Source organism: Misgurnus anguillicaudatus, chromosome 8 (genome assembly GCF_027580225.2).
Source record: "Misgurnus anguillicaudatus chromosome 8, ASM2758022v2, whole genome shotgun sequence".
Lineage (NCBI taxonomy): Eukaryota > Metazoa > Chordata > Actinopteri > Cypriniformes > Cobitidae > Misgurnus > Misgurnus anguillicaudatus.
The window spans coordinates 19,662,501-19,677,589 of NC_073344.2; the positions used below are offsets into that span (position 1 = coordinate 19,662,501).

The 15,089-nt window shown below is 35.7% G+C and overlaps 1 protein-coding gene across 1 annotated transcript in view; it reads left to right on the forward strand.

Moving 5' to 3' along the window:
• wnt2ba (wingless-type MMTV integration site family, member 2Ba) overlaps positions 1–14,496 on the forward strand; it is a 15,424-nt gene extending 928 nt beyond the window's left edge. The window contains exons 2-5 of the mRNA XM_055213310.2: positions 4,285–4,505; positions 8,154–8,431; positions 8,983–9,247; positions 11,056–14,496. Of these exons, the coding sequence (XP_055069285.1) occupies positions 4,285–4,505; positions 8,154–8,431; positions 8,983–9,247; positions 11,056–11,285 (994 nt within the window). The 3' untranslated portion in view covers positions 11,286–14,496. The remainder of the gene's footprint in view (positions 1–4,284; positions 4,506–8,153; positions 8,432–8,982; positions 9,248–11,055) is intronic.
• The last annotated feature ends 593 nt before the right edge of the window (positions 14,497–15,089 follow it).

Consider the following 15,089-nt stretch of genomic DNA (forward strand, 5'->3'; position numbering starts at 1 on the left):
TTCCCAAAACATCCTTAAGGGATGCCCATGAAATTTCTATTAGGATTTGAGTTTCCTAATGAAAACAAAGAAGAATCATTCAATGATCACAATTATTACAAGAAATACATTGCCAACTGTGGTTAAATACTACTTAAATCTAATGGTTTCCATTACAAATACCATTATGAACCATCAGCTGCTTACCATTAAAACCAGATACTTGCTTTATGTTTGTTTATTAAGATATTCTAGTAGGTTCACATTCGGGTGATTCTCGCGAAGACTTATCCGGTGTCATGAAACATTTTGATAAAAAAAGTAAATGCAAAGAGTATCAAAATAAGAAGCATCCAGTTACAAACATCTCTTCATGTACTATTTTGCAGATGATTTCAAATGACATCATACAAACCAATTTTGTTTTTGTTTTTTCACATTTAAGGGGAAAATTTTCATTACCGCCACGTGTCCATGACTGGATTTTGGTTCTTTGACATGGAAATATTTATAATTAAAAAATCTAAAAAATGAAAAGCTTCAGTGCATGTTATACTATAAACATTTACAGTAAAGAAATATGTGGTATTTGGTGATCATTGGTAAATGTAGAGACAATAATAAGGAATATAAATGTGTCCAAGAAAATTTTTCTCATTTTCCGCAACATTGTTTCAAGCCCTCAAGGAACTAACATTTAAAAAAAAATTGTTGGAAGGGACATAATTGACTGTGACACTCAAAATGGTTACCAGGTAAGCAGTTCTTAATTTTTCTCTCCAGATAAAAGTTTAAATTTGGTTTGTTATAGTACCTAGACAACTTATCAGTTCTCATTACCGAAACATGAGTTTGTAAATGCATATATTTAATTTAATATCATGTTGCGGTAATGATAATTTTTGATAGTGATAATCTAAAAAATGTTAATAATTCTATAGGAAATATTTTTTAAATCCTCTAAAAATAAGGGTTATACTAAGTTCAGACCTTAATCTTATACGTGCAAAAAAATGGCTTCAATGGCTTTTTTAAAAAATCTGATGCTGGACGCCTTTTAAGTCTGGATTTCGTGAGAATCACCCATTCGCAACACATTACCAGTACAGTTTCCATTAAAACAATTCCCATAATAACCATAAAAACCGTTAGATGTACGTTTTTTGATAGTTTCTGTTTTCGTAACTACCCAATTTTAAGATGTAAGCGTTAATGTGAATTTCAGTTTGAGTGAATGATCATAAAAAGCCATAAAGTCGAAGTGTGATGATATACTGATGAGATTAGGAGCATCACAGTTTGATTTCATATTGATTTAACATGACCTTACTCAGTCAATATTAAATAGATCAAAGTTATATGTGCATTACATTAAGTAGGATTTTGTGATTGATTTTATGTTCAAAACAATCCCAAAACTATTTTGCTGGGTTTTCACAAACTGGGTCACGTATGTAAGCAAAACAAATAAACAAACAGTGTTTATAGTCCTAAAGAGAGCTAAAGTAAGTAAATTATTGTATAAAGCCATAGATGCAAAATAACTGAGCATCATCACATATGTGTAACCATACAAGCATCATTTAAAAAAAAAGAGGAGGAATAATAATAAAAATGAACATTCTGGGAGCATTAGTGTTTGGTTCCCATATCGCTTTAAAGATTTGTTTTCTTTTTCGTTCTGGTAAGCAAAAATAGTACTGTAAGCTGTACATTTTGTAGTGTTCATAGTCCTAATTCAGATTGAATGATTATGTGAAGCCATAGATGCAAAGCACTTGCTAAATGGCAAATAACTGGACGATCAAACAAGATTAATAATAGACTAACAAGAGAAGTTAACATTCAAGAAATTGTTAGTAAAGACAATTCTAAACAGACATAGTTCATTGACCAAATTGTTTCATGACAGGCCTTACAACTTGCTTGTGTTAAGATCAGAAAACTAGATTGGATGTGATTTGGAGACGTGATTGCTTTTCATCACCGAAGTGTTTGTACTTTTTTATAGATTTTATATCGCCAGACATGCTGACACAACCTTAAAAATGTCTCTAATTGCAGCATTCATAATTTCCCCATAGTGTCTCAGAGGTAGCAAGATCAACACAGTCATACCGCTCACACCACACTGCGTCCCGTCGCCTATTACCCCACAGCTGAGTAAACACCCTAATCTCAGTCTGCACCAGTTCGGAATAAAATGAACGTTGGGTTTCTCTTAACATACACGATAAGACAAAAATACTGTATTTCATGAATGGGAAAAGGTTATCGGTTTTATCATCTATGTTGAAATAACTATACGTATGGCCCCTTTACAGGCAGCAGGGATTCGGCAGCATTAGCTGTGGCGGCATGCCCAAATACGCGTGAGCCAGCGGTGATAAATATCTCGTAGTTTCTACGGTAATTTATACGGTTATGGGGATTGTTGTCATCGTTGCAATCAATTCACGCGTAGAGTATTTTTGGCTCGCGCGCAGCCGTCTTTCTCAATCCCAGCTGTATGTCGCTGATAAGTCTATTAGATCCTGGAGAGAAAAAGAGTTGTGTGTTAAAGATCGGCAATAGCGGGCCCTCCCTGGATGCTGGGCTGTATGTTTGTATGAGTATGACATGGTGAGAGAGAAAGAGGGATACCAACAGAGACATCCATAAGAGGAGTGGAAATTGTTCTGTCGGACAAACCTGGGCACGACTGATTGGACAATGAGATCTGGAAAGGAGACAAGGGTCTTTGAGCACACTGTGCGGTGTTTGGGTGGTAGGTTTGAACTGTAAGAGACGAAGGACAAGGACTGGACCAAAGATTTGTTAGACTGTTGATAGCTCCCTTCAAAAATTTGTTCAACCTACACAAAATGCTAGGTTGTTTTAACTCATTGTTGGGTTTATTTAATTGAACAGGTTGGGTTCATCCCTTTTTGACCCGACGTGTCATACTATATCTTTTATAGTGTCTAAAATTTTTGAAGCGTGTGCAGTCTTATGGTGTGACATGAAATGAAGACGACGATTTTTCAGATTTCAACAGCAGGGTTTTTCGATTTCAGCTTCAAAAGTTCAGCACATGTGTTTGAAACAAATTCAAATGACTGAGGTGCAAAGTTGCTACATAGTAAATTTCACCAAAACCAAGTGAAAAATCACAGATCTCACAGATTTAAGTTATTTCTTTTATGCATCAAGAAATGATGGAGACCAAATGGAAAGTTTTGCTTATGTCTCTTGTAACATGAGAAAAAGACCACGAAATCTCATTTGCCGAATTTGCAATCAAAAGTCAATATTATTGCAGAATTCAATATTAAATTAAACATTTCTAATCAAATTTATCCAAATAATTTCATTAGTTTTACAGCTCCATACAATACATGTGTTTTTATTGTCTTGTTTGTTTTTATTTCTCCTAAGCATGTTAAGGTGATACTTGAAGGGATAGTTCACCCAAAAATGAAAATAATGTCATTAATGACTCACTCTCATGTCGTCCCAAACTCGTAAGACCTTCGTTCAACTTTGAAACAAAGTTTAAGATGTTTTGTATTTGGTCCGGGAGCTTGTTGACCCTTCATTGAAAATCTATGTATGGTTTCCATGTCCAGAAAGGTAATAAAAACATCATCAAAGTAGTTCATGTGACATCAGTGGGTCAGTTAGAATGTGTTGAAGCAACGAAAATACATTTTGGTCCAAAAATAACAAAAATTATGACTTTATTCAGCATTGTCTTCTCTTCCACCAACAAACAAACAAGCAAAAAAACAGCTGGGAGGCACCAGATAACACGTCAGCAGCGTCGTATGTCATCTGCAGTCACGTGACTTTAGTCTCACGCATGCACCTCACAACAGACGCAGAAGAGAAGACAATGCTGAATAAAGTCGTAATTTTTTTTATTTTTAGACCCAAATGTATGTTTGATGCTTCAACACATTCTAACTGACCAACTGATGTCACATGAACTACTTTGATGATGTTTTTATTACCTTTCTGGACATGGACAGTATACCGTACATAGATTTTCAATGAAGGGTCAACAAGCTCTCGGACTTAATATAAAGCATCTTAAACTCTGTTCCTAAGATGAGCGGAGGTCTTGCGAGTATGGAACGACATGAAGGTGAGTCATTGATGACGTTATTTTCATTTTTGGGTGAACTATCTCTTTAAATGAAACACAACTTTAAGCAAAACTACTTTCCTCTGGGAATGCACCATTATGGTGTATGGCTAAGCAGTGAGTTAGCAGTTGTTCAAGAAACGTACAGTATCAATGATATCAATCTTTTCTTTTCACAGGTACATTGGTGCGTTAGGTGCTCGGGTCATATGTGACAACATTCCAGGTCTAGTAAACAAACAGAGGCAGATATGCCAGCGACACCCAGACCTTATGCAGTCCATTGGAGAGGGAGCCAAAGAGTGGATCAGGGAATGCCAGCACCAGTTCCGACACCATCGCTGGAATTGCAGCACACTGGAGCGGGATCACACTGTGTTCGGCCGTGTCATGCTGCGCAGTCAGTGTTTGTTTTGCAACTCTTTATAAAGTCTCTGTCCTCTACTAATCTATCTATCCATCCATCCATCTATCCACCTACCTACCTACCTACCCGCCCATCCACAGAGAGTATCTATCTATCTATCTATCTATCTATCTATCTATCTATCTATCTATCTATCTATCTATCTATCTATCTATCTATCTGTCTGTCTGTCTAGTATCTTTCTTTCCATCCATCCATCCATCCATCCATCCATCCACAAACAGTATCTATCCATCCATCCATCCACCCACAGACAGTATCTATCTATCTATCTATCTATCTATCTATCTATCTATCTATCTATCTATCTATCTATCTATCTATCCATCCATCCATCCATCCATCCATCCATCCATCCATCCATCCATCCATCCATCCATCCATCCATCCATCCATCCATCCATCCATCCATCCATCCATCCACAGACAGTATCTATCTATCTATCTATCTATCTATCTATCTATCTATCTATCTATCTATCTATCTATCTATCTATCTATCTATCTATCTATCTATCTATCTATCTATCTATCTATCTGTCTGTCTAGTATCTTTCTTTCCATCCATCCATCCATCCATCCATCCATGCATCCATCCACAGACTGTATCTATCTATCCATCCATCCATCCATCCATCTACAGACAGTATCTATCTATCTATCTATCTATCTATCTATCTATCTATCTATCTATCTATCTATCTATCTATCTATCTATCTATCTATCCATCCATCCATCCATCCATCCATCCATCCATCCATCCATCCATCCATCCATCCATCCATCCATCCATCCATCCATCCACAGACAGTATCTATCTATCTATCTATCTATCTATCTATCTATCTATCTATCTATCTATCTATCTATCTATCTATCTATCTATCTATCTATCTATCTATCTATCTATCTATCTATCTATCTATCCATCCATCCATCCATCCATCCATCCATCCATCCATCCACAGACAGTGTCTATCTATCTATCTATCTATCTATCTATCTATCTATCTATCTATCTATCTATCTATCTATCTATCTATCTATCTATCTATCTATCTATCGACAGTATCTATCTATCGACAGTATCTATCCATCCATTCATCCATCTATCCATATATCTATATCTAAACTATTGGGTAATATTGGGTGATTAAAATTCACCTATTGACTCCAATAACTTATTTAAACAAGAAAAGAAGATATTTGTGCTTTCTTTTACAACACGCAATATGTTTTTTGGAACATTGCTGCAAGTCATGCTGGGATAATATGGATCATCAGGTTTTGCACAAACTCGCAGAGCCCATGCTGGGGTGAGCGCATGCTGTCATTTAAGCAAAAGGGGAACATACCAAATACTAATAGAGAAATGGTTATGCTGATCATATAAATTGTAACAAAACTTTCTGAATTATTAGAAAACTGAAACATCCCAGATTTTTTTATATTGTTCAGTGGTGGGAAAAAAGTCTTTAAAGGTCTCAGCTTCCCAAGTATAGCCGATGGTCTGACAGAGAGTGGATATTCTCCAAATACAAGTGGCTGGTCGGAGGGGGTTCTCTACAGGCTGATGTATAAACAGTAATAGGAGATGTAAATATTTGTGCAGATGACTCTGGCAGACAGACAAAGCTGCTCTTTTTGACATATCACCCTCTGTTCTGGCTCAGTGCGCTAGCTGGAGGAGGAAAGCGAGGCAAATAGGGGTCATTTTGCGCTACTTTGACTAAAAAACACACCTTCAGGCTACAAGTGCAGCCGACCAAAGAAAGTAAAGGTGAAGGAGTGTCAGATTGAATCAGTCGAACGTCGGAAAGCTATAAGGTGGCCTCATGCGCTCGGGCAAGCCGAGGGGTTAAAATCTGAGGATCATGTGTTACAGAGTTGATATAATAAAAGCAAAGATGATTTAGTACCGTGGTAAGGACCCTGTGTCTGATGAGCATTTGAAGGTATAAAGGTACATTCAGCCGAGAGTGTATATTGACAAAATATAGAGCTTGAATGCACTGTAAGGTGTCTGCCAAATGTGTGTCTTTAAGAATCAAACCCCTGAACTTTGCACTGCGAACACAAAGATTTATCAGTTGAGCCATAGGAACATTGTGTAAAGTCATGTCAGAAAATTTATTGCTGAAACATGTTACAAAGAATTGTGGAGTTACACCGTTAAACAGTTTTTTTACATTTCTGTGTTCAGGATCATTTGGGCGGTGCTAAAATGGTGTCGCAATGACACACTGGAGCCACCAAGCATGGCCCCGCCCCTAACACAATTGCGAGCATCCATTCAGGTTGTAGCGGTATTTGAAAGTTGAGAGAGACAGCAGCTTTCCTGTGAGGGGGCGTGGTTTTAGTGCGGACATGCCCCCAGCATTTGAGAATCCTGCCTGTTTTTCAGAGATTTTGAACATTTGATTGAATATTTAATTTATTTGGTGTTTTTTAAACATTCAAATTTGGCTGGGTGCACTGAAAAAAAAAATTCATTGAATTTAATAAAAAAATTTAAGGTAAGTGGTTGCAATCAATTTATTTAAGCTACATTTAAACAAAAGTTTTATATTTTATTTTACTTTACTAATCTTTTTTGTTTGGGTGTGGCTTAAAGAGGTTGATTGCAGCCACTTACCTTAAAAAATTTATTGGATTCAATGAATCATTTTTTTTCAGTGTGGTTAATATCACATTTTCTGTTGTGTCACAAACTGAGAACACATTTAATATCAGGCTTTACACCAGTGGTCTCCAACATGCCCGCACGTGCCCACAAGTCTGTGAGTTGCCGGCCAAAGCACATTCTATTAATAGCCTCAATTTTAATATTTATTTATTACATGTTTTTTATATTAGCTTCACTGAAAAAATGATTCATCGAATTTAATCAATTTTTTAAGGTAAGTGGTTGCAATCAATTTATTTAAGCTACATTTAAACAAAAGTTTTATATTTTGTTTTACGTTACTAATCTTTTTTGTTTAAATGTAGCTTAAATAAATTGATTGCAACCACTTACCTTAAAGGGATGGATTAAATTCAATGAATCATTTTTTTCAGTGTTGGCTTCTTTAATGTACACTGCAAAAAATGACTTTCTTACTTCATATTTTTGTCTTGTATTCAGCACTGAAATATATAAAGCACACACTGCAAAAAATATTTTCAAGAAAAACATTTCTTAGTATTTTTGTCTTGTTTTCAGTAAAAATATCTAAAAATTCCTAAATTAAGATGCTTTTTCTTCATAAGCAAAATGACCCAAGAAAATAAGTCTAGTCTTTATACCAAAAATATCAAATTTAAGTGGTTTTGTGCATAAAACAAGCAAAAAAAAAAAAACTGTCAATGGGGGTTTGCTCATCAAGAAAAAGCATCTTAATGTAAGAATTTTTAGATATTTTTACTGAAAACAAGACAAAATATTAAGAAAATATTTTGATGAAAATCATTTTTTGCAGTGCAATACAGTTGGGTTCCCAACTGGTAGAGCATTGATTTAGCAGCAAAAGATCAAGGGTTTAATTCCATACTGTATTGCTTTGTAATGCACTGCAAGTCACTAAAAAGTGTCTGACAGACTAAATGTGCTAACATCAAATTTTATTCTGTTCCATCAGGTAGCCGGGAAGCAGCATTCGTTTATGCCATCTCCTCAGCGGGCGTCGTTTACGCCATTACAAGGGCTTGCAGTCAAGGCGAACTTAAAATCTGCAGCTGTGATACCGACAGGAGAGGCAGGGCGAGCGATAAAGAAGGTGACTTTGACTGGGGCGGCTGCAGTGACAATATCAACTATGGTATCAAGTTTGCCAAAGCTTTTGTGGATGCCAGGGAGAGGATGGTGAAAGATGCCAGAGCACTGATGAACTTACATAACAATCGCTGTGGTAGAATGGTGAGTGTCGAGTTAAAATGCAGTTACTAACATACAGTTAGACTAGCAAAAAATGAAAATGGATTTGTACATGTCCCCTTTAATTATTTTAGTGAATTTTTTTCACATGCGGAATACAATTACTTATTATAAAAATAGTAATTTAGAGCGGGATGTCTTTCATTTTAGTTCAGTTTAGACAAAATTATAATTGGTTTACTTAGTCGTAGTTGGGTGTAATAAATAGGTTATGGGAATGAACATCATTATTCTAGAAAGTATTTAATGGGACAAAAATGTGCATTGACAACAAGATCGAGTGAAAGACATTAATTTTAAATGGGTATGAAGCTTTTTTTTCTTCAAATTTTGGAGTCATCATACTGTATCATTGGCCTTATAAAGGCTTATTGTTGCTTATTGTTTAAATTCCTCATTAACCCATGCTTAGGCTTCACTTTAATTTTTAAACATGTCTTAGCATTCTCTGAAAAGCTAAATATGAAAAATTGAGCTTCGCTTTCAGTCTGTGTGTGGGTCAGAGGTGATGGATTGATTTTTGTTGTCCTCAGGCAGTGAAGCGGTTTATGAAGACTGAATGTAAATGTCATGGAGTTAGTGGATCGTGCGCTCTCAGGACCTGCTGGCTGGCAATGTCAGATTTCCGGAGAACAGGCGACTATTTGAGGAAGAAATATAACACGGCCGTTGAGGTCACGATGAACCAGGATGGTACAGGATTTATGGCTGCCGACCGATATTTTAAAAGAACTACCAAAAATGATCTTGTATACGTCGAAAACTCGCCAGACTATTGTCTCATGGACCGATTTGCAGGTAAGCTATTACGAAAGTGTCTTTCTAGTTGATGTAGCTAAATTCCTAAAATCTATCAGTTATATTTTACCTGTAAAATAAAAAATACAAGTATATTATTATTATATTATTATTATTATAGTATAATATAAAAAAATTATTCATATATAATTATACTTTTTTATTAATATATTGTTTGTAGAGTGCCGCAGGGATGATATATTTTGTAGGCCAACCCGGAAGTTAGCGGGACACTGGTCCCTTTGCCAGAAAATTTTGGGATTATCGCAAAAATGAAGCTCTGTATTTAACAAAAGCTTACACATTTTGTTATAATCTTCACAGATTAACACAATATTTATGAATTTTTATAATATTATTGCATTTACTAGTAATAAACATCTAACATTTCCGTGGGTTCATACCAGCTGCGTTTGAGACGTCAAAATCCCGTCTACCGCGCCTAGTTTGCCGCTTGAACAGTTTGAGTGTACTTGCTTCATTCGCACGTGAAATTCTATTCATCGAGACATTTACGCGGAAATTCGCGTCATGGGAGGTACTTCTGCGACTCACTACTAGAGCAAGCTTTCCGCCAAAGTTCAAAATTTTCAACTCGCGCGTTTGCCACGGCAATGCTCAATTCACGCCATTCGCATGAAACTAGATGCGGCGCTAAGTGCTTATTCGTGGCGCGAGACCTCTAGACGCGCATCAACCCGTCTTCACATTGACTTAACATTAAAATCACTCGCTCTTGACGCCTCTACCGCGGCTGGTATAAACGCAGCATTAGGCTACAAGCGAATTACACCAGCATCTCTCAACATCAACGTCATCCCTGATCCCCACATTACTGATGTGTTTTATGATTAAAACTTAAATATTTTTGGACTTATTTAAAGCGTTTTTTAACAAAAACTCATTCAAAAAACCCATTGACTTCAGGACGATAGAACCGAAAGTGCTAAAATGCTAACTCGCTTTCACATTTGCTTAAAAAATACGCAATCCTTGCGCCACTATTATATTATTATTTTGCTTAAAATATTTTAAGAGTTTTGTGCATCTTGACATTATTTACATAAGCAATGTAAAAAAATATTGTTCTTATTATTGTAATTTAAAAAATATCTATATTAAAATAAACTGTGATGTTTCTATTTGTTGCAATACTTGTTAATATTTTTTTACAGTAACACAGACTACAGTATTAAAAATCTGAGAAGAATTATTGAAAATAATAACAAAAATATCAAAGTTTATTGTTTGGATGTATTAGAAATTAGGGGGAAATACAGTTTACAGTAGTTCTTAAAAAAGCTTTATTATCTTTATAAAATGTACGCAGTTGCTCTTTGTTAGTTACTGACTACCAATTAATCTTTTAATCCAACTACTGAGCATTTAAAACTACAGAAAATCCCCAATAGGACACATATTCTGTATCAATAACAGCCCCCCAGATTTCTCTCTTAAAGGCGGGGTGCATGATCTCTGAAAGCCTAAACAAACACGCCTCTACCCCAATAGAATTCTTTGGATAGATCCGCCCCACACATACGCAACCAAGGCAACAATGTCAGTTAGTAGACACGCCCCTTACTGCTGATTGGCTACAAGTGTGTTTTGGTAGTCGCCCCGACTTTTTTTTTAAATCATGCACCCCGCCTTTAACTCTGGTAAATAATTTTTAGGCAAAATCATCAATAATGTTTACGGTCAGTTGTGTTATGGACATTAGTTTTAGGAACATATGAATAATCTACTAAAATAATATAAATTCCCTTGCCATTTATTTATCCCAAACTCCTTCATCTTTATTTCAGGATCTCTCGGAACGGCAGGAAGGGTGTGCAACAAGTCATCCAGGGCTATGGACAGTTGTGAGATCATGTGCTGTGGGCGTGGCTACGACACCACCCGCGTAAAACGCTTGACCAAATGCGAGTGCAAGTTCAAGTGGTGCTGCGCTGTCGAATGCATGGACTGCGAGGAAACCGTGGACGTACACACCTGTAAACCACATAAGAAACCCGATTGGCTCGATTTGACCTGACCGGGGTAACCACGATGACCAGTCAGCAGCCACGGTGCTTTTTTCTCAGGTTTTTTTGGAACTATAACGCTCCACTCGCCGAACCTTTAACTTTATTCTCCTTTAAAGATGTAAGCATGGAGAAGCATGGAGCAATTCTCGTAGGCCAGTCAGGAGCTGTGGAAGTCAGTGGCTGTCATGGGAAATTATGGACATTGTTTGGTGTCTCGAGTTGTGATCTGGATGCGATCATTTTACTATTTTTAAATTGTAAAATTACATTTACATTATATTTATGCAATCGGCAGTCGCTTTTCTCCAAAGCGACTTATATGTGTGTTCACTGGGACCTTTTGCGCTGCTAACACAATCAGTTCTAGCTTCACAAAGAATATCAAAATAAATTGTATTTCAGGCCAAGAACAATTCCATTAAATGGTCCAAAATGACACTTTGAAGGGCGTTGTATAAATATTGTTAAACAGTGATAACTGTGTTCCCCTTCATTTAATTCTTGCACCATAATTTTTGATATGAGATTTGTACACAAAAGAAATAGAAGATCAAATATCAATTTATGACATCCCACTGTTGTTGTACTTTAGAGAAATATATTTTTATTTCTTGTTATCTTTTCAATACCCCAGCACTAAAACATCCCTTTCAATATGAGCACTTGTGTTTGGTTTGGTAGGGTTCACCACAGATAACTTGTCTGCCATCAAATACATTTTTTTCACAGAGGGTTTCTCAATGAAATATGATGTTTATTAAATAAAGAGTCCAAATCATTAGGGAAAGCTCACATTATTGAAATGAAAGAGGCGTATCAATGAGGTCATTAAGGTCATAGTTTAAGCCATTCATAAACTATTTCATGTAGATATTGCACAATGAAATTAGAAAAACATTTCAAAATTTTAATCTGAGTTTTCAGGCACTGTATTTCCCAAGTTTTCGATGTGAAATAAGTCCTGAAATGGCACAAACTTAAAGTCTAGCTCTATAAGACTATTAATATCACGTCTGGTTTATTATTTGAGCAACGTTACCATTCGGTCACAAGGTGAGTTCAGGATACTTGTACAAAGACCTCCGAAGATGAATGACCCTCTCTGAATGTTTTATTGGTCGACTCAAGTCTAGGTAAACCAAATACTAAATGTCAAATCATCGCTAAAATAAGAAAGCACCCTACTGAGATTCGGCCATAAAAATAGTCAGGTTGGCATGACTCGCATTCTTCGCCATTCATTGTGCTGGTCTGAAGGAAGCACATTGTTATGACAACACCGTTTCTAAATTTGCAAAGATGGATGGTACAATGAATCTGGCTTGTCATACCGGCTAACAACGCACGTCCAAAATTGTGGCACCATTAATCTAAAGCAACTTGAACCTTTGTCAGGTAAAGGCCTTGGTTGTGTATTTTTTGTCATAGTACACTTGACAAAAAAAGTCACAACCCCGAGCTGTTGCTGCACAAGAAGGTTCCGAAAGTAACTTTTTGACATATATATCTTGCTATAAACTGTATTTTGCATTATTTTCATATAAACAATTATTTGGTTGTTTTTTGTCCTTGTGTAATTGTGAAAAAAGCAGAACGCTGTTGCGTCTAAATCAGCATCATATTGTATATGATATGAGCCAGCCTAGTAAATGGCAAATTATTTAGCTTTTTTGGCTAAAAAAAATAAACAAAAATCAGTACCTAAACAATAAGCATTCAAACTTAGCATTCTCCTTATTTTACCCCAATTCACAATAGTAAGCTTGTAAAAAGTAAAAATTGGAACTACTTTAATAATGACTGTACTTCAATTGGTAACACTTAAAAAATAAACTTTATCAATTTAAAGGGTTAGTTCACCCCAAAATGACAATTTTTTAATAACACTTGTAACAATTGAATCAATTTTAAAGGTCACGTTCTTCCTGATCCCATTTTTAAAACTTTAGTTAGTGTGTAATGTTGCTATAATAGCATAAATAATACCTGCAAAATGATAAAGCTCAAATTTCACGGCCAGGTGATATATTTTCTTTAACAGAAGTCCCCTTTCCAAAGCCTACGGCCGGTTTGAACTACAGCCATCTACAATCGGAACTCATTACGTATTTCTGAAGGAGGGACTTCATTGCACAAGGAAGACATCAGCCCGTTTTAGGACAGTGAAAACATATAGATAGTAAATTGTGTAAAAAATAATGCGTTTTTTTTACATGTGAAACATGAACACGTTATATTGCGCATTGTAAACACAATCAAAGCTTTAAAAACACAGAAAGAACAGGACCTTTAATGAAAACTGGGAGGCTTGTGACTGCCCCATAGATTGTAGTTTGATTTTCACAATCAAGCCCAGAAAAGAAGGAATGTACGGGTGCACCGATAAATGCTGACATACACTAATAATATTCACAGCTATTTCATGTACTATGGCTTTTGATCAGTAAGTCCTTATCAATCTGAAATCACTGTTAGTTTGAGTCGTTTATAACGTGCATTTAAAAAAGCAACACTCGTCAAACATAATCATCATACATATTCTTTATTATCATGAAAATACCTGAAAAGGTTTGAAGAACAGCAATATAAATGAAGAGTTTCGTTGCAAAACGAGATAAATCCATTTTTTTTTTATTTTTTGTCAAAACATGTTTATTATTATGTTATCATTTTATTATTTTGTTTTATGGTGCTACTTAGCTGTATTTTTTAAGTTATGAAGGTTTAAATCAAAACAAACCAACTGCAGTTGAATTGATATTAACTGGAATGCACAACCAAAAAATTAGATTTCTGAAAAATTAAAAAAACGGAGTTATCTCGTTTTGCAACGAAACTCTTCAAATATATCCTTAAGACATTTCCTGGAGCTGCGTGTCAAAGCTGCGTCTGTATAGTTACTTGTCTGCAGCTCATATTGAGTTTCTGCATGAGAGCGCCCTCTGGCTTTTGGATGTAGTGGCATTTCACCGTAATTCATTGAGAAGCATAGCAAGCATCATCGGCCAATATATCCGTGCACCCCTAAATGAAAGACATCGCAAAGAAGGTCCATGCTCCACCAATAGTTCAACGACAACAATATGAAGTATCAAAAAAAATGTATGTACGCAAAGAAAACAAAACGAACTATTTTATTCAACAATTTGCTCTCCCCCCCGATCGCTAGTAATTTGCGCATTTATACGGGCTGTTTAGGTATTGTTTACAATGTTTGTTTGCATAATGGCTTAAATAAAAGAAACAAAAAAACAAACGTTAGCAACTACGCCAGCAGGTGACATCAGCAGCATGTGCCGTAGTCTGCTCATGAACGCGCACTAAACGACCAAGGAGGAGAACAAATTGTTGAATACATTTTTTTGTTTTGTTTTCTTTGCGCACAAAAGTGTTCTCATCACTTTATATTATTATTGAAGTACTGATGGCACATGGACCTTTCATTCTTTTCTGGGCTTGATTGTAAAATATCAAACTGCAGTCTATGGGAAAGTCACAAGCCTCCCTGTTTTCATCAAAAATATCTAAAAATGTGATCTTAAGACAATCAAAGGACTTTGTGGTTTAGAACAATACAGGGGTGATTTATGATCAAATTGAACTAACCCTTTAAATCTTCCCACTTTAAATAACAAATTTAAAGGTTAAAAAAACGTTTAAAAAATACTTTAATTACTTTTTTTAGTTTTTTAACTTACATTTTTCAGTTAAAGTGAAAAATTTTAAGTTAAAACTTCATTGAAATGAGATTTTTTTTGTGTGTTAACAATTGAAGGAATTTTTAAAGATAATAAAACCTTTACTTTTACAGT